The sequence below is a fragment of the Euleptes europaea genome, chromosome 8 (assembly GCF_029931775.1).
Source record: "Euleptes europaea isolate rEulEur1 chromosome 8, rEulEur1.hap1, whole genome shotgun sequence".
Lineage (NCBI taxonomy): Eukaryota > Metazoa > Chordata > Lepidosauria > Squamata > Sphaerodactylidae > Euleptes > Euleptes europaea.
The window spans coordinates 90,686,895-90,712,677 of record NC_079319.1 but is presented as its reverse complement, the minus strand read 5'-3'; the positions used below and the strand labels follow the sequence as shown (position 1 = coordinate 90,712,677).

At 43.7% G+C, this 25,783-nt stretch overlaps 1 protein-coding gene across 3 annotated transcripts in view; it reads left to right on the top strand.

Annotated features, from left to right (window-relative positions):
* The window catches only part of LOC130481507 (cadherin-9-like), a 94,371-nt gene that overhangs the window by 4,101 nt on the left and 64,487 nt on the right, over positions 1–25,783 (top strand). For all 3 annotated transcript variants that reach the window (XM_056854187.1, XM_056854188.1, XM_056854189.1), the window contains exon 2: positions 19,692–19,986. In XM_056854187.1, the coding sequence (XP_056710165.1) occupies positions 19,692–19,986 (295 nt within the window). The remainder of the gene's footprint in view (positions 1–19,691; positions 19,987–25,783) is intronic.

Below are 25,783 nucleotides of genomic sequence, written 5' to 3'. Positions count from 1 at the left end.
CAGCAGACCTGCACATTAATGCTTCTTCTCATTCATGATTTCAGAAGAAGAATTGTTTTTTATATGCCAACTTTTTCAACCACTTAAGGAAAAATCAAACCGTCTTACCTTCCCTTCCCCACAACAGACACCCTGTGAGGTAGGTGGGGCTGAGAGTGTGTGACTAGCTCAAGGTCATCCAGCTGGCTTCATGTGTAGGAGTGGGGAAACAAATCCAGTTCACCAGATTAGCCCCTGCTGCTCATGTTGGCTACATCATTTAATGGGAAAAAAAATGCTTCCTGAAGATGTGTGGGCTTTAAAATGTGCCTGTATGTTTGATCTTACCACTTTGAGGTTTAGGCTCCTATTCACACTCAAACAGCAAAGGGGCTACTTTTTTGGAACAAGTGGAAGCACTGACAGATAGTATGGGGGCTGGCATAACAGTGTGGCCCCTCTGCACCTGATCAGTGTCCTCAGCTGGAAAACACCACACAGATCTGCCTCTCCTCACACATAATCCCTGCACTGAACTATGCAAAGCACTGAAATGCCACAAGGAAAGGAAGAATGAACCAGCATCCAGCAGAGGGAGTGAGGGGGGGGGGAGAAATTAGAACCAGGGAAACAAGGACCAGGAACCCACACAAGGGACAATGTGCCAGATGTGGTTCACAGACCTGAAAATCACTGCCCTACTTTTCTTTAGGACATTAAACAGAATTTGTTTGGAGGAGCACCTGAGGGAGAAGGAATTAAAAATGAATCCAGACAATTGATTTTCCTCGTTTATACCCTTACTTTCTTCCCTGTGGGGACTCAACATGGCTTGCAACATTCTCCCCATCTCTGTTTCATCCTCACAACAACCCTGTGAGGTAGGCTAGGCTGAAAGTGTGAGGCTGGCCCAAGGACACCCAGCAAGCTGCCATGGCAGAGGGGGTCTCCCAGATTCTAGTTCAACACTCTAATTACTACACTGTGCTAGCTGCAATTTGCTAATCTCCTGGGATTACAATTGATCTCCAGCCAACAGAGATCAGTTTTCCTGGAGGAAATGGCCACTTGGGAAGGTGGACTCTATGGCATTGTACCCCTTTGAAGTCCCTGGAGACTTTCTGACTCCCTGTTCACATTTTTAATCATGATGTACACCAGCCTTGATAAAGGCATGTGAAATATGGACAGTTTTAAACAGCTGTTGCAGAGTGAGTCAAATTAAGCTGTCTCAGAATCCTTAAGGGTTTCAGATCCTGATTACTATTCCAATGAAAACGGAGTATAGGGACCAACCATTTCAAATATTTTAAAGGACAAAGTGACATTTTTGTTAATGCGGCATTAATCCACATTTGTATTCAGCAACCTCAGCAAGCAATCTTCTTTGACACAGCTTCCAACACGGTTCAGTCTTTAAATCTTTTATCAGTCAAAAGAATCCTCTATCCCATCTTCATCAGCGCATCTTGATTAGTATTGGAGCCGGCCCGCGCAGCTACTAATGATGTTTTTTCTACACAGAAGTAAGCCACAAAAACGACGCCTTGCTGGTATTTGAGTCCTTTGATAGTTTACAAAGGGATGCCGGATATTTTTCGTTGCTGTGGTTTAAAATTAGCATTTGTGATGGATCAACGTGATAAAAGCACCAAAGCAGGAAAAAAATGCCCTTAAAAGCTCCAATTTTTCCCCGGGAAGAAACCTAAGATTGCGGGGCCGAATTAGCAAGTGAAAGAGAAATGAAACGTACATGAATTAATCAAAGGATTTTTTTTATCACATCTTTGGGAAAATTAAGAAGTTGGCACAGCTTAACAGAAGCTGTTCGAGGCAGGCTAAGGGGAGACAATGTTGCCCTTCACACATTCCTCCCAGCCACGTGGGAGCCACTCATCAGCAAACAGCTCCCACACAGCCGAGATAACATTTAAACGATCCAAGCACCCGGACGGGAGCTGCTTACATCAGTCTTCCCAATTAACAAGCAATCATGTATCCCGCAGGCGTGGCACGTAGCGCTCGTTTTTTCACCAAAGTAATATTTCCCTGATAACTGCTGTTATTTCTGCCACACTTCTAAGTAGGGTTGCCAGGTCGCTCTTTGCCACCGGCGGGAGGTTTTTAGGGTGGAGCCTGAGGAGGGTGGGGTTTGGGGAGGGACTTCAATGCCATAGAGTCCAATTGCCCAAGCAGCCATTTTCTCCAGAGGAACTGATCTCTATCGGCTGGAGATCAGTTGTAATACAGGAGATCTCCAGCTAGTACCTGGAGGTTGGCAACCCTACTTCTAAGTGTACAAAGGGCTTTTGTTGTTGTTGTTAACCTCATCTATCCACACAGAACTTTGCAAGGATTTGATCCATCCAAACTAAGTTTGCCAGGCCTCTCACATGAAGCAGCTGCAGGTAGGGATGTCAGCCTCCCGGGGGGACCTGGGGATCCCTGAGAACAGGGGTGTCAAACTCAATTGTTACGAGGGCCAGATATTACATTAATGTCACTTAATTGGGCTGGGCCATGCCTTGCCATTCCCGATTTAGAGTGGGGGGGGGGTGCTGCCTCGGCTGGCTTGCAGGCCAGATAAGAGCCATCAAGGGGCTGGATTCAGCCTGCAGGGTTTGACACAGGGTTGCCAACCTCCAGGTACTTATAAAAAATACTCACAATACTGGTAATAGTAAGCTAAGGAGAAAGAAACTAGCACAACTCAATATGTTAAACAATTCATTAACTACTATAACAGTGAAAAACAACAACAACCACAAGGTGTGCAAATATATACAATTATTTACAATAAGTTATCACAAGCCTAATAGCAAGTCCAAAAGTCTATCAGAGGCAATTTTTCTTCAAATCCAAATGTGGTCGACACTGTCAGAAATTCTTTTTTGAGGTTTGTGGGTTTTTTAAGAATAATGCAGAGCGATCTTTCTCGTTAGCTTTATCTCGGGCTTGAGACACAATTTGGGGTGGATAACCTCGTCTGATCAAAGAAACAGACATATTGTCAGAGGCTCTTACGAATTCATTGGCACAGGTAGCATTCCTTTTAAGCCGAAGAAAGTTACTAAAGGGAAGATTATTTTTTAGATGAATTGGGTGGTTGGAAAGATAGTGCAATCCGGAATCTTTTGACATACTTTTTTAATATGGTTTCACGGCTAATTTCCTATCAGGTCTTACATAGATTTCTAGATCTAAGAATGGTATGCTCATAGAATCACACCTCCCTGTAAATATAAGATGTTCATTAATGGTATTCAACCATATAGAAAATTTATCAAATGTCTCAAATGAACATCTTATTTTTACAGGGAGGTGTGATTCTACGAGCATTCTCACATTCTCACGCAATCCAACAAGCCATTAGGAGACATTGGCATATCCTTCGTGATATTTCAGGTTGTGATCTTCTGCCTGTTTTTGGCATGCGCAGAACACAGTCCTTTCGAGACTACTTAGTGTATTCTGATCTCTCTAAACCCACACAACACACTTCGGCCGTCAGCCATTTTAAGTGTGGGAAGTGTTCTGTCTGCCCGTTAAGCCTCCCCGTGAAGGAATTTCGTTCTGCCACATCTGACTTCAAATTTCAATTAAGACACTTTTCTAATTGCGCCACGAGCCGTGTTATTGACGCGGTCACGTGTAAATGCGCAAAACTTTATATCGGGAGTACAATGCGCCAAGTCAGGCTGCGCATAGGGGAGCACAGATCTAGGCTGCGTGCCCTTAACTTCGAGGCCCCCTTAACAAGCCATTTTGTAGAACAAAAACATACGGAGAATGACACGAGGTTTTTTGTGTTGTGGGTGTATCACGACCATCCACATGATCATAGAAATGTACAGAAAGTGTTACTTCAAAACGAGATGCGCTTCATTCATTTGTTTAACACTCCAGCCCCAATGGGCTTAATAATGACTTCGACATGTCCTGTTTTTTGTAAAATTCCTATAGATTTACTTTTGAGAATTGTTATATGAGTACTGTGCCTTTAAATCCTTAACATTTCAGTCTGCCTGATTGTGTCATGTGACCCTTGCTTTCTATATGTGCTTGATTCTGGGAGTTACAGCTTAACCTTGATGCAGAAGGATTAGCAGCCCTTCTTTTTGGGAGCTATAAAAATTTTAAGTTAAAAATACTAAAAAATTGCAAAAGTTAAAATACTATTGAAGTGATTACTACTTAAAGTTTATTCTAAAAAGATTGTAAACCTCCCTAATTGTATGCTTCTAACACAGAGTGAGGTAAGCTTATATCGTCCAATACTTTCATATAATGGTTTAGCGAATATGTAACTGAGGCTAAAGGATTGTTGTAATTTTTAATAGGCTGATGAAGCTATGCTTTGGTGAAAGCGCTACAAGAATATCCGGAATAGCGTTTCCTCCTTCTTTGGATTGGATTTTGTCCCAACTGATTTCTGACAGTGTCGACCACATTTGGATTTGAAGAAAAATTGCCTCTGATAGACTTTTGGACTTGCTATTAGGCTTGTGATAACTTATTGTAAATAATTGTATATATTTGCATACCTTGTGGTTGTTGTTTTTTTCACTGTTATAGTAGTTAATGAATTGTTTAATATATTGAGTTGTGCTGGTTTCTTTCTCCTTAACCTCCAGGTACTAGCTGGAGGTCTCCTGCTATTACAACTCATGTCCAGGCAACAGAGATCAGTTCACCTGGAGAAAAGGCTGCTTTGACATTGAAGTCCCTCCCCTCCCCAAACCCCGCCCTCCTCAAGCTCCACCCCAAAAACATTGTGCTGGTGGTGAAGAGGGACCTGACAACCCTAGTTTGAGACTCCTGTCTTAGAATAATGCTCATCTGCAGACTACAGAGATCAGGTCCTCTGGACAAAACAGATGCTTTGGAGGATGGACTCTACGGCACTTTACCCCACCCCCCGAGATCCCTGTTCTCCCCCAGCTCCACCCCCAAATCTCCAAGTACCTTATGTCATGTCTGAGTTTTACCCCAAAGTGACATTGGCAACTTTGCTGGTTATTTCTCCTGCAGCTATGGTTGCCAACCTCCAGGTGGTGGAGCACCAACCTCCAGGAGTTCCCTGACATGGAAATCGCAACCCTCCCCCCTCCCCCACTGTTGGCTGGTGGCGAGTGGGGGGGAACCTGGCAATCCTAGCTGCAGGTAGGGCTGCCAGCTTCAGGCTTGGAAATACCTGGAAATTTGGGTTGTAGACTCCAATAAGAAGATCCACCCCTTTCCCTGCAATCCCACATGAGGGACTTCAATGCCATAGTGTCCAATTGCCAAAGCAGCCATTTTGTCCAGGGGAACTGATCTCTATCGTCTGGAGATCAGCTGTAATAGCAGGAGATCTCCAGCCCTATGAAAACCTCATTCCCATGGGTGCCATGTCACTCACACTTCATAAGAGTCACCCCATGAAACGGAAGACAGGCAAGCGTAGGCCCGAAAGTCACTTCTTCCTGAGCATCCCCATTAACTGAAAAGGAGACTGAGGACTAAGGTGGACGCATGAAGCTTTCCGGTCTTTTTATGCGACCTTGAAAGGGAGTTCTCTGACCATTTCAGATTTAATGTTCTGAAAGGAGAGGCAAAGGCCTTTTAGCTTTAAATCAATGTCAAATGATATGATAGAAACAGACAAAGAAGCAGCTGCCCTCCACCTTTGCCCTCACACTCTCAATTTGCTGCCAGAAGCTATAAGTTTACAAGATGGTCCAGCGGTAGCAACACACAGCTTCCAGGTCCGGCTCTGACAGTTTTAAGTGTTCGGAACGGGTCACCTTTAGTGCTTCATCATACTTGACTCAAGCACCCTTGTCCTCCGAGTTGATGAAAACAGTCACAAATTATTTTATATTTGTCCATTTTACTTCTCCAACAAACACGGCTCAAACTACGGGCTTGCAGCAGAGGTACAAGGGGCTACTGATTAATCTACCTGCAAAAAAATAAAATAAAATAAATTGCTCATAATATTATGTACTCAGTCACTGAGGAAACAATGAAAAAAGGGGAACACTAGAAATTCCCACCAGTCTCATTTCAAAGCCTCCTATGTAGACACAGGGTGCCCTGACCTGGATGGCCCAGGCTAGCCTGATCTCATCAGATCTCAGAAGATAAGCAGGGTCAGCCCTGGTTAGTATTTGGATGGGAGACCACCAAGGAAGACCAGGGTCTCTGTGCACAGGAAGGCACTGGCAAACCACCTCTGTTAGTCTCTTGCCATGAAAACCCCAAAAAGGGGTCGCCATAAGTCGGCTGCAACTTGAAGGCACTTTACGCACACACAGAGAGACATAGGAGTATGTCTACACTGGAGGTTTTTTTAAAAAAAAAAACTATTCCTGTTTTTTATTTTAATTTTTAAAATATCAGGTTGAAATGTTTTCCTCCTTCACCCCCCTCTTAACCCTAGGTGTAATTAGGGTTGCCAGGTCCCTCTTTGCCACTAGTGGGAAGTTTCTGGGTTGGAGCCTGAGGAGGGCAGGGTTTGGGGAGGGGCAGGATTTAAATGCCAGAGTGTCCAATGGCCAAAGGAGCCATTTTCTCCAGGGGAACTGATCTCTATCGGCTGGAGATCAGTTGTAATAGTAGATTGCAACCCTAAGTGTAATATACAGGAGATATTAGAAGTGCAGTTTTTTGGGTATACCAGGGGAGGCAATAAAGTACTCACTCTCTGTAAAAGCTATGCTTTAAAATCGCTGAATAAAGTGGTGGTTGTACTCTTACTGAGGCCTTGTGGTGCGCACTCCTTTCTGAGAGATCAGATGCTTAACACCAGGCTCAGAGAAAAAGCAATTGAGGCTCAGAGTGAGGAGTTGAACCCAAGGTAGGGTTGCCAGGTCTTGCCAGCAGGAAAGCTGTGGCAGCTGGTGGAAGGGTTGCGTGTGGGCACAAGGGTTGCCAGGTCCGCCCTCAGCTCCAGCGGGAGGTTTTTGGGGCACTTCCCCACTTCCAAGCCAGGCACTGGATTGGTGGGCAATTGCCTGCCAAACTAAATGACCTGGCAATCCTAGTGGGGACACTGTCCTGGGAGAAAAAGTAAAAAGTAAAATAAGGCCTAAAATAAGGTGTCTGCAAAAATAGTGGCATGGTCCCATGAGTAGGGTTGCCAGGTCCCCCGTCTCCTCCAGCGGGAGGCTTTTGGGGCAGAGCTGAGTAGATTGCGCGCACATGCACAGATGTGCTGGCACGTGCACGCCACTTCCAGTTTACTATCGGAAGTGCCACCTTGCGAGAGGCCTTATACCACTCAAGTGGTAAAGGGCCGCTTGTGATGCGGCACTTCCGGGTGTAAACGCATTGTAAACTGGAAGTGACGTGTAAATACATTGTAAAGCAAAAGTGACGTGCCGCGGCGTGTATGAGTATGTTCATGTTTGCCCGCCGCCCCTCAGCTGGTTGGCGGGCAGAGAGGTGAATTGCCGGGGGTTTGCCCACCACCACTGGGCACCTGGCAACCCTGCCCATGAGACTGCATAGAGCAGTTTCATGGGGTTTGGGGAACATTTCATTTTCGGCTTGTTGCACCAGGCCAGCAAGCTGCTCAGGAGGCAGTGCAGCGGCGCCATCCCCGGCCCTGCCGCAAGTACCTTCCTTAGGACTGTGCTGGAATTGTTGCTTAATGCGCCTGTTCTCCATAAAAAAGAGCACACGCCTTTACTGTGAGGTATTCAACATTCTCAAGGTTTAATTTTTCTTTTAAAAGAGCATTAATGGTTTACTAACAACTGCAACAAAAGCAGAGCATCAGTGAAATAAGGAAATCAACAAGCAAATATGAGCTGCTGCAGCTTCAGAAGCCATGGTATCCTATGTGACACTAATGGGTACCAATACATGGGTCCCTGTTGCATCTGCAGAATGCTGGAACATTTGCCATATAGAAAGGGAGGATTTGTTAGTAGGCTTGCCAACTGCCTGAGTGAGTGGGCAAAAGCCTGCCAATCCACCAGGGCTGCCCGCCACCCTTGGGCGGAAGAGGGCCAACTGCAGCAGGACCCAGTGCGGATGCTCTCCTAATCACCCCCAAAACCCTATGGAAACCATTGAGTTTTGGAGGCAGTTGCTAGAGGATCCACATCACGTTCAGGTAAACCCAGAAGTGACATTGGTCGGCCGCACGCACTAATCACGGCTGCCAGCCATGCCCCCACAAAGCTCCCGTTGGTGGCAAGGAGCAGCCTGGCAACCCTAGATGTTAGTGAGGAGACTAATTTCTTTGATTATAATTTTCTATAAAAAAAAAAAACCCTTCCACTTAAGTAAAGGTAAGATTTTTCTGGCAGTTAGCTGCCCCCATCTGCCGTAGCCCATTTCACTATTTAAATTCATGATACACATTCATCAGTGCACTTTGTGTGGGACTAAGTATAAATAGTTTCTTGCTCTCACCCTCCTTTCCTCCAGCCCCTCATGATTACTCTCAATTACACATGAAGCTGCCTTAAGCTGAGTCAGCCCACTGGTTTAACAAGGTCAGGGCCATCTTGTGTCACAGTTTCACATGCATAGGTGAAAAATATAGCAGCTCTCTGGGGTATCAGGCAGAGGCCTTTGACATTACCTACGACCTGATCCTTTTAAACTGGAGATATGTGTGTGTGGTTAGGGTTGCCAGTTCTGGTTGAGAAATATCTGGAGATTTGGGGGGGGGGGAGTCAGGGAAGGGTGGGGTTTGGGGAGGGGAGGGGAGGGTAGGAAACTCATCAGGCCATAGAGTCCACTCTCCAAAGCAGCCATTGTCTCCAGGGGAATTGATTTTGAAGGTCTGGAGATCAACTGTAATAGCAGGGGATCTCCAGGTGCCACCTGGAGGTTGGCAACCCTAGGCCCAGGCCAATGAGAGCTTTCCTTCAATGCTAAGTACTTCCAGGTCACATGGTGGGATGAAAATGGCCAAGAGGGCATCCCACTTGTTGTTTATAGAGGGCCCAGAAGCACGTTAGGGATGTTGTAACTGATCCTGCTCTGAGTGTTGGCTAGCAGAGGTCACTGGAGATGAGGTGTTGCAACCCCCTCCCTAGGGTTGCCAGGTCCCTCTTCGCCACCGGCGGGAAGTTTTTTGGGGCAGAGCCTGAGGAGGGTTTGGGAAGGGGAAGGACTTCAATGCCATAGAGTCTAATGGCCAAAGCGGCCATTTTCTCCAGGTGAACTGACTCTATCAGCTAGAGATCAGTTGTAGTAGCAGGAGATCTCCAGCTACTACCTGGAGGTTGGCAACCCTACCCCTCCCTTCTTCTCACTGAGACCTCTTGGGCTGTCTAACAGTAAGAGCAGTCATAACAGAGGGGCCAGCAGCAGACCAAGGGCAGGAAGAGCCCCACAGTTATCAAAACCTCTCGTAGAGTAAGAACCAGCACCAGAGTGAGCATGAGAGGTAGGGTTGCCAGCTCTGGGTTGGGAATACCTGGAGATTTTGGGGGTGGAGCCTGAGGAGGGTGGGGTTTAAAGAGGGGCGGGACTTCAATGCCATAGTTTCCAATTGCCCAAGTGGCCATTTTCTCCAGGTGAACTGATCTCTGTCACCTGGAGATCAGTTGTAATAGTAGGAAATCTCCAGCCACCACCAGGAGGTTGGCAACCCTAATGAGAGATACGGTTGCCAGTTCTGCCACCAGCAGGAGGTTTTTGGGACGGAGCCTGAGGAGAGTGGGGTGTGGGAAGGGGAGGGAATTCAATGCCATAGAGTCCAATGGGCAAACCAAGCACTACAATCCCCATATTTAGAAACAAATGGCAGAAGAAAATGAAGAATAGGCATTAGTTATATGACTCAGGGTTTCCTACACCACATACTTGGCATTGCAATGTTTGATTGTGTTGACTGGGGAAGGTTATCAGCTGCATGTTTAATATACATAGATCAATCACTATGCAATTATATTGTAGCTATGAAGATATTCAAAGATGTCATTTCAGTCTTCATATGCCACTACAGACACATTGAAATTCTAAGTGTTCTGGCATTGCTCAATTAATTTTAAAACTCATTCGTATAATTATTTGGTTGGTTTTAGCCAAAGGCTGTCACAAAAACAAACAAAAACATATTTTACATCAAAATCATAACATCTGATCAAGTGCATATAAAAAGTAAAATTTTAATCTCACAGCTCTCACAACTTCCCTTGAAGACTCACTAAAAACAACACCTCTGCAATAGGGTTGCCAACCTCCAGGTACTAGCTAGAGATCTCCTGCTATTACAGCTGATCTCCTGCCGATAGCTATCACTTTGCCTGGAGGAAATGGCCGCTTTGGCAATTGGACTCTACGGCATTGAAGTCCCTCCCCACCCTAAACCCCGCCCTCCTCAGGCTCCACCCCAAAACCTCCCTCTGGTGGCAAAGAGGGACTTGGCGGCCCTACTCTACAAGCAGCTTCAGATATCTGTGTTCCATTTTTATCTGATGACCAGGAACAGAATGAAGTGAGAAATAGAATTAGGACAGTCATGCAGACCCAAGGCTGTGATTAAATACATGCACAAACCATCTATGGAGAAACCCCCAGCAGAGTAAATCATCCTGGAAAACTTGGTTTATAATGGCTATGATTTCTAAAATTTGGCTAACTGGATGTTACATTTATCTTAACATAAGCTTTCTTATGTCAACAGGAAGAGCTCATGAAAAACATTCCCTCGTGTCTTTAGAACATTTGACTGCTTTACATCAAAAAGAGTATGGATACTATTAACTTAAGCTTGAAAGTTTAAAAATGAAAAGATCCAGTGAGTCCCCCTTTCTGTTCTGCTCCTCTCAATGCTTGCTTGAGGAAATTGAGGAAATATCAGCCAAGTCCTCTGCTACCTCTGTATCACCTAGTTTTCTCCATTCATTTTCTCCATTTAATTCCATGATCCCCAGTATAACTTTTTCTGGTGGTCTACAGGGAACCCTTCTTCCTTTTACACCAGCAGAAAAGCAAGATGGATTGAACCTATGGCTTCACTGGAGTTGGTCCAAGAAGGGAATAATCCAGAAATCTTAATATCAGAGCCATTTTGGATTTAACACAATATCCTGAGAACAAGGATTTTTGAACCATGCAATTCTTGAGTCTCGCTTGGTTCACCATTCAAACCTAATAGTAAAAACATTTGCTGAAATAAATTATGTTTGCTACTGTAACACTATTTTTGCCTTCTCCTCTATAATAAATTGCTTACTAGGAGTTTTGTCATACCCCTCACTTTGCGCTCTGCTCCCCAGGGCCGTTCAGCCAGCCAGCAGGGAAACTTACTAGCAGTAAACTTAGGCTGAGGCCTTTGGTGTCCACAACATAGTGATATAATTTCCAGCATCCACTGGAAGTGATGTCATTGTATCACCAATAACTGGAGGAATAGTCTTTGTATTTGGGCAAAACTCTATGGTAAAAACAGTTTCTACCATAGAGTTTTGCCCAAATACCAGAGTGCCCCCAAGGTCGTCAGCAATGTGATGACATCACTCTAGTGCTGCATTGTGGATGCTAAAAGGTTTGGCTTTAGTTTACTGCTGGTAAGTCCCCCCACCTCCACTCTCTGGCAGTTGTCAGGAGGCACCTGGCAACCCCAATCCCACCCCTATCACTGCAGGCTGTGTGGCTCTCCTTTTCCTCTAGTTTATGTGATCATATTGGCCCCACCCCACCCCTTTTCCCTTCATCTCTTCCAGGAGGCATGCTGGAATGACCTGCTGATCAGTCTTCTAGAAATTAATCTTATAGAACATGTACAAGACATTTCTTTTTTTCTTTTTCCAAACACCAAGCTATAGAAAGGAGCATTCAAAGAAAGAGAATGGTGAGTTTTCCTCTTTATAGTTCTGCAAAACTGCAAAATCCCCAGAGGTAACTGATCATAGCTTCTCAACACACTCAGTAAATAGAGAATGTTGATTAGAAATACCAGAAGGTGAATGCCCTCCTCAGTTTAAAGAAATTTTACTCAGAAAGCTGTTGTTCAAAATCATGTGCGCAACAGAACAATGGAGCAAAAATTAGAATTTACCTCCATAGCTACATCCACAATGAAAAAGAAGCATACAGGATGACTGGGTTTTTTTATTGAATAGATCTTTAAGAAGCATGCATTAGTGACCTTGACTGCTCGAGCTAGCACACTAAAATCTCCAGGGAGACCTTTGAAATCACATCAGTATCTTATTTCATTTGGAAACCAAGGGAAATACTACTAATAAAGACTGTCTTACAGTACTTATTTCACAGTGCAATCCTATACAAAGTTGCTCCATTGTATCTCCATTACAATCAGTAGGCATACAGTGGAGTAATTCTGCATGGGATTGCATGGTTTATGGCAGTGGCCAGCAAACTGCGGCTCGTGAGCCGCATGCGGCTCTTTGGCTTTTTGTGTGCGGCTCTACCACTTGGTTCGGAGCCCCTGCTCTCGCACCCGCTCACACCGGCAGCCGGAGAGCGAGAGCGAGAGAGAGCGCCGGAGAAAGAGAGAGAGAGAGAGAGGAGGCAAGTTTCCTGTCCGGAGCCGGCACCGGAGAGAGAGAGAGAGAGCGCGAGCGAGCAGGTGAGCGGGTGTGCTGTCTCCCCTGCCCCCCGTGGAAAATGGCCGGGTCCCCCTGGCCGGGCAAGCGGGGCGGCTTCAAAGTGCTGGTGGCCACCATTGCCGTGGCGCTGGCTTACGCCTACAACGTCGACCTGGAGCAGCCCGTGGTTTGCCAGGGGCCCAACAACTCCTTCTTTGGATATTCCGTGCTGGAGCATTACTATGACAATACTCGGTGGTGAGTGTTGTTGTTGGGGGGGCGTTTGCCTCTTCACCTCTTCGCCGAGGCACTTTTTCGGGGTGGCGGAGCCGCCTCCCGAAAGCGGGCGCCTCTCGGACTCTGCCTTGGGAGGAGCGCTGCAAACGCGTAGGGCTGCTGAGCTTGGAAAGGAGGGGAGACATGATGGAGGTCTATGCAATTATTCATGGGGTGGAGAGAGTGGACAGGGAGAAGCTTCTCTCCCTCTCCCGTAATGCTACAACTCGGGTCGTCTGCTGAAGCTGGAGGGTGGGAGATTCAAAACTGATAAAAGGAAGTATTTCTTCACACAACGCGTGGTTAAATGGTGGGACTCCCTGCCCCAGGAGGTGGTGATGGCTGCCAACTTGGAGGGCTTTAAGAGGGGAGTGGACCTGTTCATGGAGGAGAGGGCTATCCATGGCTACTAATCAAAATGGATACTAGTCATGATGCATGCCTATTCTCTCCAGGGTCAGAGGAGCAGGCCTATTATATCAGGTGCTATGGAACACAGGCAGGACAATGATGCTGCACTGGTCTTGCTGGTGGCCTTCCTGGAGGCACTTGGTTGGCCACTGTGGGAACAGACTGCTGGACCTGAAGAGCCTTAGTCTGATCCAGCAGTCATGTGTTTACCGTGTCTGTGAATCTAGAGAAAAGTTTGCTCACATTAAGTGTTCACATTAAGTGTTTTTCAGTCGTTGTCATGATTTAATTTTATGGATACCTTACTTACAATTTAATTTTTATCAATAAAGAAGATCATTATTAAGTATGATATCAAGTTTTATTCAGTGTACCTATAGTTTAATTAAGACTTAAAACTTTAATTAAAGTTTATTAAGTTAATAAACAGTGTACCTACCTATATAGTTTAAGCTTAAGAAATTTGGCTCTCAAAAGAAATCTCAATCATTGTACTGTTGATATTTGGCTCTGTTGACTAATAAGTTTGCCGACCACTGGTTTATGGGAAGAGCGCAGCCAGCTTTTATCTCAATCTCTGCCGAGTCCCCTCCTCTCTACAGCCTGCATCTCAGGTAAGTTTTGACCATGAAAGCTCCATGATTCTCAGCAGAACCTTTTTTGTGGCCAAAGGGATCCGTGCTCCTTGTTCGCCCATGGAAAAGTTAGTTGGAGCCAACCCAATGAATTTCATGTAAATATCACTATTCGCATTACACCAAGAAGCACAAGTGAGAACAGGGAATATGCAGCAGCAAAGGATGCGCGGTGCAGACTGGAGATGGCTAGGTATGCCAGCTCTGGGTTGGGAAATACCTGAAGATTTTTGGGGCGGAGCTTAAGGAGGGTGAGATTTGGGGAGGGGAGGGACTTCAGTGCCATAGAGTCCAATTGCCAAAATGGACATTTTCTCCCGGTGAACTGATCTCTTTCAGCTGGAGATCAGTTGAAATAGCAGGAGATCTCCAGCTAGTACCTGGAGGTTGGCAACCCTAGAGATTGGTCTGCTCTTAATAGCTTCCCTTGAGTTCTGTGGAAGAAAGCAGCAACCAGGAACTCAGATGAAAGGGACTGAATCATAGAATCATAGAGTTGGAAGGGACCACCAGGGCCATCAAGTCCAACCCCCTGCACAATGCAGGAAATTCACAACTACCTCCCCCCTCCACACCCCTAGTGACCAGAAGATGGCCAAGATGCCCTCCCTCTCCTCATCTGCCTAAGGTCAGAGAATCAGCATTGCTGACAGATGGCCATCTAACCTCTTCTTAAAAACCTCCAGGGAAGGAGAGCTCACCACCTTCCGAGGAAGCCTGTTCCACTGAGGAACCGCTCTAACTGTTAGAAAATTCTTCCTAATGTCTAGACGGAAACTCTCGATTGAATGTCTAGATTGAAACCACAATACTTTCCAAATAATGGTCACTCTGCCAATTATGAAGGCTATTATATAGAAATAATTTTCATTCTGGGTTCATCAAGACATTTACTCTGATCAAATAATGCCGATCCACATGCTAAAGCAAACTTTCCAATACTCACCCAAAATTAGGGTTGCCAACCTCCAGGTACTAGCTAGAGATCTTCTGCTGTTACAACTGATCTCCAGCCGATAGAGATCAGTTCCCCGGGAGAAAATGGCCGCTTTGGCAGTTTGACTCGATGGCATTGAAGTCCCTCCCCTCCCTAAACTCTGCCCTCCTCAGGCTCCACCACAAAAACCTCCTGCCGGTAGCAAAAAGGGACCTGGCAAACCTATCCAAAGTATATGGAACTTGATGCATGCCAATGTAGATGTGGACCCGTCTAGGGCCATGGATGCTGAATGACAGACTTAGAAGCAGTAGTATATATTTATATTGATTTCATATCCAGACATGAAAACAGTATTTGTAAAAATGCAGTCAGATGTAAGCGAATTCTAACACCTTGGTTGTATTGTAATTGCATAAGAATCTTTCTATGTGGGACCATTTTGCCATTTATGAAAATAAAAACTGTCAGTTCAGCAAGTAGCTGTCAACAAAAAAAAAAATCTACCCTGTTTATTGATGAGGTCAGCTGAAGGAAAACCAACAGAATTACCTTAGCTCTATAACTACTTCAATAAAAACAAGGGACACCCGGTGCTTTTTAGCTCTTCCTTGTTTCCATAACAGCACTGAGCTCCGGAGCACCACCACAATTTCACCTCAAGCAAGTTTCCTCGGTTGAAACATCAGAGTTTTTTTGAGGAAAGCCAAGAGTGTTGAAGAGGTTTCTCATGTTTCTTAGGAGGGTTCACCACACACCTAAAAAGGGAGCCTTTTGTCCTATCCTCGCCCTTTTTGTCACAGAGTTATGTCAAAGAAGATGTAACTGGAAATGGAAATTCCTTCTCATTAGGCTCCACAAGTGAAATACAGTTACCCTAGATCGGCCATGAAATAAATGGGGGGGGGGGGACACATTCCTCAGATCTCATTCAAGTTTAATACAGCTCAGCATTTTTATTTTATCCTGAAGTACATATAAAATGAAATAGGTACAGCCATACAATCTGTCTGAAATTCAAACTATTTATTCAGATTTTGGTCACAAATATGAATGATCCTTATTTTTCAATATGGCTGTTTGGTATTAACATTATTTGTATGGAAAATGGCTTCTTGTAATTTATGGATAGTATAATGTACCCCCCAAAACACACACACAAACACTATGGATGTGTGTGTGTGTGTCTGTGTATTATCGCCAAAGTACTAGGAGAGAAGGAAGAACTCCACAGTTGCACCTTACTAAGCCCTAAATTATGAAGCCACTTCCCAACACATTGCTCCCTTGGAGCCAACTAAACACTGGAGGTGGTTAATTTGCAGTCAGTTATGCTTCAGCAGATGCTGACAACTACAGAATTGCAGAGGTATGATTCAGGATCCTCGTTTGCCCTGTCAAATTTAAGTTATTGCTAGATGCCCAACAGAAGAATGCATAGGCTCAAACTTCAGACTCAGCCTGGGAATTCACGGTGCCAGAGAGCCACAGTATCGCAAGGAAGCTTCAGTCGGTTGGAGTAGCACATGCTAGATGGTTTCTGCATTATTTACTCATAGTCCACAAGAAGATTTATAGAAGCAGAAGTTTCTGTATAAAAGTAGATGCCTTCTTTTGTAAAAAAAAAATGCAAAGGAAGAAACTGACATGTCAGTTTGTAGAAAGTTAGATTGGTTCACAGAAAGATTCCCAAAAGTCAAACAAGACCAGTTAGTTAGGATTAATTATATTTTGGAATAAAATGGAGGCGAGGAGAATGATGTAAGCTGCTCTGAGTCCCCACTCGGGTTCAAATGATTTAAATAAATAAACAATTGACTAGCACAGGTTGAATGTTCCATTGACAGAAACTGATAGTTCCCTGGCTTTCTCTTTTGTCAGCAATTCCTTACCACCCAGGAAAAAGCACTGCCAGGAGAACATTGCAAACAAAAAACCATCCAAGTCAGAGAGTTTGTTGTGGAGAAATGGGGAGCTTTGGGATTGGGAGGGGATACAACTGAGTCATATCTTCATGCCTGACCCATGAAAACCATGCCTGACCCATGAAAATGGTTATAAGTTATTTTGTTATTGCTCTAGTACTGCGCTGGAAGCGTGCCTTCTCAGTATTTCAGTCTAGAGGTTCTCAGGAGGTCCTCAGTGGTGGCGGCGTATTACCAGGGTTCTTTCCAGGGAACCCTTGGTCTAAGGGCGTTTCCCAGCAAAGAAAGGCACCATTTCCCCCTTCCTACCATAACAATTCAGGGAATACTATAGAGCATATGCAGACCTCTCTGTTTCAGATTCAGATTCCCTTAAAATGTAGACAGGCAGTCAGCTCTTCCAGTCCTGTGTAGCAATGCCATCAAAGTTTATTGCTCTGTGGCACCAATGCCACAAGCTGGTCACTTGTGTCTTCAAGATTTCAGCATGGTGTAGTGGTTAAGAGTGGTGGTTTGGAGTGGTGGACTCTAATCTGGAGAACCAGGTTTGATTCCCCACTCCTCCACATGAGCAGCAGATGCTAATGTGGTGAACCAGGTTGGTTTCCCCATCTGGATTCACATTCTAGCTGTATCTGAAGAAGTGAGCTGTGGCTCACGAAAGCTCATACCCTACCAGAAAATATTGTCGAAGGCTTTCACTGTCAGAGTTCATTGGTTCTTGTAGGTTATCCGCGCTGTGTGACCATGGTCTTGGTATTTTCTTTCCTGACGTTTCGCCAGCAGCTGTGGCAGGCATCTTCAGAGGAGTAACACTGAAGGACAGTGTTACTCCTCTGAAGATGCCTGCCACAGCTGCTGGCGAAACGTCAGGAAAGAAAATACCAAGACCACGGTCCCACAGCCCGGATAACCTACAAGAACCTACCAGAAAATATTTTTGTTAGTCTTTAAGGTGCTGGGAACCCCAGAAAGCAGCTTTCAAGGCAAGTGAGAAGCAGCAGTGGTTTGCCATTGCCTTCCCTCTGCAGAGTCTTCCTTGGCGGTATCCCATCCAAGTACAGACCCTGCTTAGCTTCCAAGATCTGACAAGATTGCCCCATATTATACCATTCCATATCCAAGGAACTCTTAGGTGTTTAAAATGTTTCCTGATTGGCTCAGATTGCCTATGAAACCAAGACAAAGAACACTGACTCTGCTCTAATGGGTTGAATCCAGGCAACTTTTTCACCCAATCTAATCTGATTCCCCTTTTTACTACTGCCCCTGTCCCACCTAGCTTTTGTCCATGCAGGTCCTGTGACTAAATGCTGCAAGACAATGTGACACTGTCCATTGTGACACTGTCCAATGTGACACTGTCCATTGCAGCAAGTGCATGAAGGCTCCACAGCCTGTTCAGAAGAAATGCTGGACATTGCAAGACAGAAATTGGCTTCTGAATATGTGCGAATTAATATTGTATTACCATTACATCACATTGCTCTTTTTGTTGCTTTTCCACTTTGGGATACAAAATATGAAGTCTTCCTTACATCATTCCTTCCTTACATTATGAGGGAGTTAATTTTTTGATTGGAGGGTGATTTCTTTGAATGCTCCTCCATGCAAAAAACCCCCCAAAAACTAATTAACATACAGTTCTTCCACCTGTATTTTGAATGAGTGCTTCTCACATAAACTAGAGGAATTATGAACACATGAAGCTGCCTTATCAGACCCTTGGTCCATCAAAGTCAGTATTGTCTACTCTGGCCGGCAGTGGCTCTCCAGGGTCTCAGACAGAGGTCTTTCACATCACCTACTTGCCTAGTCCCTTTAACTGGAGATGCCAGGGATTGAACCTGGGACCTTCTGCATGCCAAGCAGATGCTCTCCACTTAGCCATGGCCCCTCCCCCTCTGACAAAGAGAGCTTTGACTCTTGTTGGTCTCTGAGGTGCTACTGGAGTCAATCAATTGATTGATTGATTGATTGAGTCAAATCTATCTGGAATTATCTGCATTGCTAAAGTGAGAACTGGGAGGGAAAAGCTAACATTTGATAGAAAATGAAAGATATCACCATATCAGTATGGTAGATTTTATGACCAATGATTTTTATGACCACCCAAATGGAGGAATAGCAAACATAACTACAGTAACATGTTGATTCAGTGAACACATGTATAAGTATATTGACAACTGAAAACTGCTCCAATTCAGGAATTGATTTTTTTAAAAATTCCTGACTAATCTGGAATTAAGGAGTAGACCTAGGGTTGCCATCCTCCAGGTACTAGCTGGAGATCTCCTGCTATTACAACTCATCTCCAGCCAATAGAGTTCAGTTCAGCTGAAGAAAATGGCTGCTTTGGCCATTGGACTCTATGGTATTGAAGTCCCTCCCTTCCCCAAACCCTGTCCTCCTCAGTCTCAACACAAAAAACCTCCCGCTGGTGGCAAAGAGGGACCTGGCAACCCTAAGCAGACCACATCACAGAATGAAATTCAGAGCAATAAAAGTAATGATCTGGGGGAATCCACGCATCCCTAGCTACTGTCTTTTTCATAAAGATTGGCAAGACCAGCAATAACTGAACTGAGAACATGCTGAACTTATTGCATCCCTAACCTAGTCCCATGTGTTAACTACACAACCATACATTATCATTTCCCTTGGCTACCCCACACTGAAAACAAGTTGATGGACCAGCTATTTTCAGGACAAAAACCAAAACTCTCTGGGTTTGTGGAAGAACGCTGAAAAACTGATGTCACATTTGACACTGTATTCTTCATTTTAAATGCTACTTCCTTATCTTCTGCATCATTGCATCCTTTATCAATTTGTTTAAAGTTACTTTGCATGTGTGACCAAAGTCTCAGATTGGTAATTTTTATTCCAATAGCGAGAAAAAAGATAACCAACAGTGACCCCAATTACAGACAAGATTTGTAAAGACTTACTCGTACTTACTGTGGAAAGATTGGGTTGTTAATAACAATGCATATATTTATCGAGTTCTTTTTTTCCCCTGAAGCTACACACGGACCAAGATAAAGGAGATGGAAATTTAAAATACATATTAACGGGAGATGGAGCTGGCAGTCTATTCGTTATAAATGAAAATACAGGAGATATTCATGCGGCAAAAAAGCTGGACAGAGAAGAAAAGTCCCTGTATGTACTACGTGCCAAGGCTATAGACCGAAAGACTGGAAGACAAGTAGAGCCAGAATCAGAATTTATTATTAAAATCCATGATATCAATGACAATGAACCTAAATTTACCAAGGACATTTACATCGCCAGTGTCCCTGAAAAGTCGAGGGTTGGTAAGTATAATTTATTATTACATAAAATTTAGAAGGGTTGTCATAACCTTCATACCATCTTTTTTTAAAAGCAATTTCTCAACAGAGGTTACTCTCCATATTTAAGTAACAATGAAAGCTTCCATAAATATCAGTTCACCAGCTCCCGTTTTGCGAACAATATCTTTTACTAGCAAATGTGTTTCATAGTCATTTGCCTGTTTCCACCCCATTGGTTTCCATATGGCTTGCACAAAACCAGTTGCAGTCAAACGGAAAGACACCATATACTGTACGGTCTTAACGGTTATTGTCATTCAGCGCCGAAATTCTGAAAACAATGTTTAACAGGCTGATGCTGGAGTACATAATGAAACGGTCAGTGATGGCAATTTGGTTGACATTTCTGTGTCTTTTACATCCATCCAAAGTGTTTTAACTGTAAATGTTGGTTTTCCCCCCTCTAGTGAAAAGGCTTCAAAATGTCCTCATGCCAAAACATTAGACATTTGCTTTATACAACTCTAGATATAGGTAGTGATGTCTCCTTTATCTTGACTGATAAAGATTTACTGGCTACTCCTAGATGTGTCTTGGGCATAGCGCTGAGAGCTGAATTGGGTGAATCATCAGTGGAGGCTAAGGCACGGATAAAAGCATTCCTTTGGAAAGTTAAGATCTTAAAATCTGTGGGGCCTACTTTACTTGGACAGGAAGATGCTCACATTAGCCAATGGTATTATTTACTGGAAAAGAAAATTAAATGTCTGGGAATTACAAATGACATAGTAAAGACTTCAGAGACTGTAGAAATAACTAGGCTAATCAAAATGCGAGTAAAGGATTTGGACTCTAACAGTAGATTTGTTAGGGCTTATAGGGTATGCTCAGCTTCCTTTTTGGGTATTGCCCTTCTGACGCAACTGGTATTTTCTATCGCCTGAAAATACCAAAGCCCAGAAGAGCTTTTACTTTGACAAGAATGAATGCCCTTCCTTTGGCGGTTCTGGAGGGCAGATATAAAAAAGTGCCATAGTCAAACAGAATATGTAGATGCTCACACAACAAAGTTTAAACTATCGAACATATGATAATGGAGTGTCCTATATTTAATGAGCTGAGGGCTAGTTTAATTACTCCTTTATTTGAAAATATGGAAATGTCCGACGAGGCATCTGGCAGTACGAGGGCACAGGTGACATGGCTACTATCAGATACAAATGATTCTGTTACTCTATCTGTGGCAAAATTTATAGGGGCAATACTTAAGTACCAAAAGAATAGAGCTAAGTAAAGCATTCTTTATTCCTTATTATTCAGCATTATTCGGGGGGGGGGAGTATTTTTGGGGGGAGGGTTAGTTCGGCATATTGTTATGCACAGCCCTAGCTTGAATGATACATAGGATTGCCAACTCCAGGTTGGGAAATTCCTGGAGACTTCAGAAGTGACCTCAGTAGGTTATAAGGCCATGGAGTCCAACCTCCAAATCAGTTGTAATTGTAGGAGATCTGCATGTCCCAGCCAAATGATGAATATTTTTATTCATATTTTATATTTTTTAGTGCTCATGTGAAAATACAGTATATTGAATGTTTAAAGCAGCCCTGCATGTCTTGGGAACAATGGCCCTGAAACATAAGAGCCTAGTTGAATGGAATCTAGGGTCCATGTAGTCTGCCATTCAGTTTCCCAACAATGCTAAGATAGATGATTCCAGGAGCAGGATGTTATTAACCAAGTGATTTTGTTTACCTCCATATTATGAAAAGCTTCAACTGCCCATTCCTGACGGAGGTTGGTCTCAGGGCAGCTCACATCAACAATATCATTCATAGTGTTCCATTTAAAATACAATACATCATAAAATCATGATAATTTACAAATTAAAACCTATAATATCTTAGAGCTTTAACAATTAATACCAAAGGGTCCAGATGGCACTCTTCATGTTGGTCATGAGGTAGTCAGGGGAGAAGGTGAGGCAGACCTAGTAAAGATGGAACAGGAGGCCAACTATGGTTGGAACCATCACTGCCCTCATCCATAGGCCGGGAGGGACATCTCCATCTTAAAGCTCTGTGTAACTAGGGTTGCCAACCTCCAGATGGTGGCTGGATAGGGTTTCCAGGTCACTCTTTGCCACCGGCAGGAGGTTTTTGGGGCGGAGCCTGAGGAGGGCAGGGTTTGGGGAGGGGAGGTACTTCAGTGACATTGTGTCCAATTGCCAAAGCAGCCATTTTCTCCAGGTGAACTGATCTCTATCGGCTGGAGATCAGTTGTAATAGCAGGAGATCTCCAGATAGTACCTGGAGGTTGGCAACCCTATGGCTGGAGATCTCCTGGGATTACAACTAATCTCCAGGTGATAGAGATCTGGAGAAAAAGGCGACTTTGGAAAGTGGGCTCTATGGCACTGAAGTCACTCCCCTCCCCAAACCGCACCCACCTCAGGCAACCCTCAAAATCTCCAGGTATTTCCCAACCCAGAGCTGGCAACCCTATGTGGAACTGAATTAAATCCTGCAGGGTGTGGGTCTCATTTGACATTAAGTGTCTATTGAAGGAGCAGGACATATCTTCTCTAGGCCACTGACAACTCTTAAGGCCCACAAGGAGGTAATGAAGGCAACACTCCATCCCAGCTGGTTGCTCACCAGCAGCTGCTATTCAGAGGCATAATGCTACAAAGAACAATGGTTCCAGTTAGTCATTCCTGCTCTCTCTTGGATTACTATTATATCCCTGATTCAAGCTGTCTTTATTATGCATATCATGGTAGACAAATTCAAAAAGGCAGAGAGAACACATGCTTTTACCAAGCCCTGAGCATGTATAGACCCATCAGTTTCAAAGATATTGACTGTTCCCTTGATTTCAGCCAACACGCTTTTCTATGGCATGAGGGAAACGAATTTTATTCTAAGAAAAGATGGCACAGAAGGTACCATCATAGCAAGCCGAACAGAACGGCACCCTAAACTGTGTGAAGGGTAATCCCCATCCTTGCATGTCTCCTTCCCGTCAATTAATGGACTATCATTTGCCTGGCTCTTTTTCATTTTTATTTCCCATCACTGTTAACTTCCAAAAAGGAGAGCTGTCACAGCTGACTAGTTCAAATTGCGGGTGACCTTTAAATCAACAGTAAAAAGTATTTTTATCATGCTTGTACTTGGGGAATTATTTGACAGATCCATTTTCCTTTCCAGTTTTATTAGTGCACTTTCTCCCCTCCCTCAATGACGGCGTTCTAATCTCTGAACAAATATATATATATATATATATATATATATATATATATATATATATATATATATATATATATATATATATATAAATTAAAGAGCTTCAAGTCCTCACCTCAGCACTTTCCGCTCATACCTAATGCTGACACTGCAATGCAGAATGATGGGACATTTTCTGCACAGTTGGCGACGCTGTCCTTCAGATAAGACATTGTCAAGGTCCCTTCCATTCAGGTCTGATGTGGGCATACAGGACAACAAAATTAAAAATCCCAGAGATGTTCTATAAAAAAATGTTTAAAATTGGATGAAATATCACAGACAACGTTCCTTTTCTTAAAGCACACTCTAGTGCTGATTCTTCATGCGCCTCATAAGTACTATACGTTGTAGTTCCCTGATTAATAAATGTTATCTTCAGGGAACACTTCCACATGAACTTTGCTGCAAGGAGCCTCTGTGGGTTTATTAGGATTCTGAGTCATGTTCTGAAGATGCACAGTCAGTCAGTGACCCTGACTGAGAATAGAAACAGCATTGTTTTACTGCTGCACATTACAGGGTAGAAAAGACAGGGCAAATGGCTCGGTGGTAGAGCACCTGCTTTGCATACAGAAGGGCCCAGATTGAATCCCTAGTGTTTCAAGTTAAAAGGAGCAGGTAGTTAGCAGGTAAAAACAAAAACGGACTGTGAAGAGCTCCAAAAGGATCTTTTCAAACTGGCACAGTGGGCATTAAAATGGCAAATGAAATTCAATGTGAAGTGATGCATATTGGGGCAAAAAATCCCAACTGCACATACACACTAATGGGATCTGAGCTGGCAATGGCAGACCAAGAAAGGGATCTTGGGGTGGTAGCGGATAGCTCAATGAAGATTTCAACCCAGTGTGCGGCTGCTGTAAAAAAGGCAAATCCCATGCTGGCCATAATTAGACAAGGAATAGAGAATAAAACTACTGCCATCATTACTGCCCTTGTATAAATCTATGGTGAGACCACACTTGGAATACTGTACAGTTCTGGTTACCACACCTAAAAAGGGATTTTGCAGAGCTTGAGAAGGTATAGAAAAGAGCAACGAAAATGATCAAGGGGCTAGAGCAACTGCCCTATGAAGAGCGGTTAAAGTGCTTAGGGCAGTTTAACTTAGGGAAAAGGCAGTTAAGGGGAGATACGATAAAGGTCTGTAAAATTATGCATGGTATGGAGAAAGTGGACAGGCAGAAGCTTTTCTTCCTCTTTCATAATACCTTAATGTGGGGTCATCTGCTGAAGCTGGAGGGTGACAGATTCAAAACAGATAAAAGGAAGTATTTCTTCACACAACAAATAACAAATAGGAATCCAGTTCAGAGGAAGAGAAAATTAAATTCCTCTTATGGGAGGGAGACTCTCAGTGTTATTTGCAGGTAGCCAAGTATTGCTCTGCAGCAATTAAAATCCTCTCAGAAAAAGGTATTAGTGTTAATAAGGTGAATTTTAATTGATATAACTTTATCTGTATTTTGTACAAAGAGGTAATTTATCATGTAATCGGTTTTATTGATAAGGTTTGTATCTTTTCTGGCTAATACCGTAATAATAAATACCTACCACACAATGCATAGTTAAATTGTGGCGCTCTCTGCCCTAGGATGTGGTGATGGCTGCCAACTGGAAAGCTTTAAGAGGGGAGTAGACATGTTCATGGAGGATAGCACTATCTATGGCTACTAGTCAAAATGGATACTAGTCATGCTGCATGCCTATTCTCTCTAGTGTCAGAAGAGCATGCCTATTATATTAGGTGCTGTGAAACACAGTCAGGATGCTGCTGCAGTCATCTTTTTTGTGGGCTTCCTAGAGGCACCTGGTTGGCCACTGTTTGAACAGACTGCTGAACTTGATGGGCCTTGGTCTGATCCAGCATGGCCTTTCTTATGTCCTTATGTCATATGAAAAATCTCAATCCCCGGAGAGCTTCTGTAGCAGGAAATACTGACTTTGCAAGACCAAAGGCAGCTTCATGTGTGATTGTGGTTTTAGACAAGTTGACTTTCCTTGAAGCTTGTCTGGCATTCCTGATCTCACACATGGAACAGCTTTCAATGAACCTTAGTATTCCTAAGAACACACTGGGAAGTTTCCTGTGTTAGCAAGCTTGTTGCTACAGACTGAGGAAGAAATTTCTTTAGGGTATTATATTATTTATTTTCATATAGGATGTGCCAACATGTAAAGCTTTGATTCTTGCCTTCTAATTTCATTTTTGTAAAATCCTGAATTCTATATGTTTCACATCTGCTGTGATGTCTATATAAATGTCAATGACAATTTGGCTTGTTAATGACAAATGATGTGTGATTTGCCCCTCTGTCTGCTATTGTTCTTATCCAGTTACCTCCGCTATACAAACCTTTAAGTCATCTCAACCGCTAGATCAGTTCCTACTTGAGATAAGTTTTGTCCCTAAGAATCTAAGGATATGACTTTTGGTTCCTTTTGTGGGAGTGAGCACAAGTGCATAGGGTTGCCAGATCCAGGCTGGGAAACTCCTGGAGATTTGGGGATGGAACCTGGGGAAGACA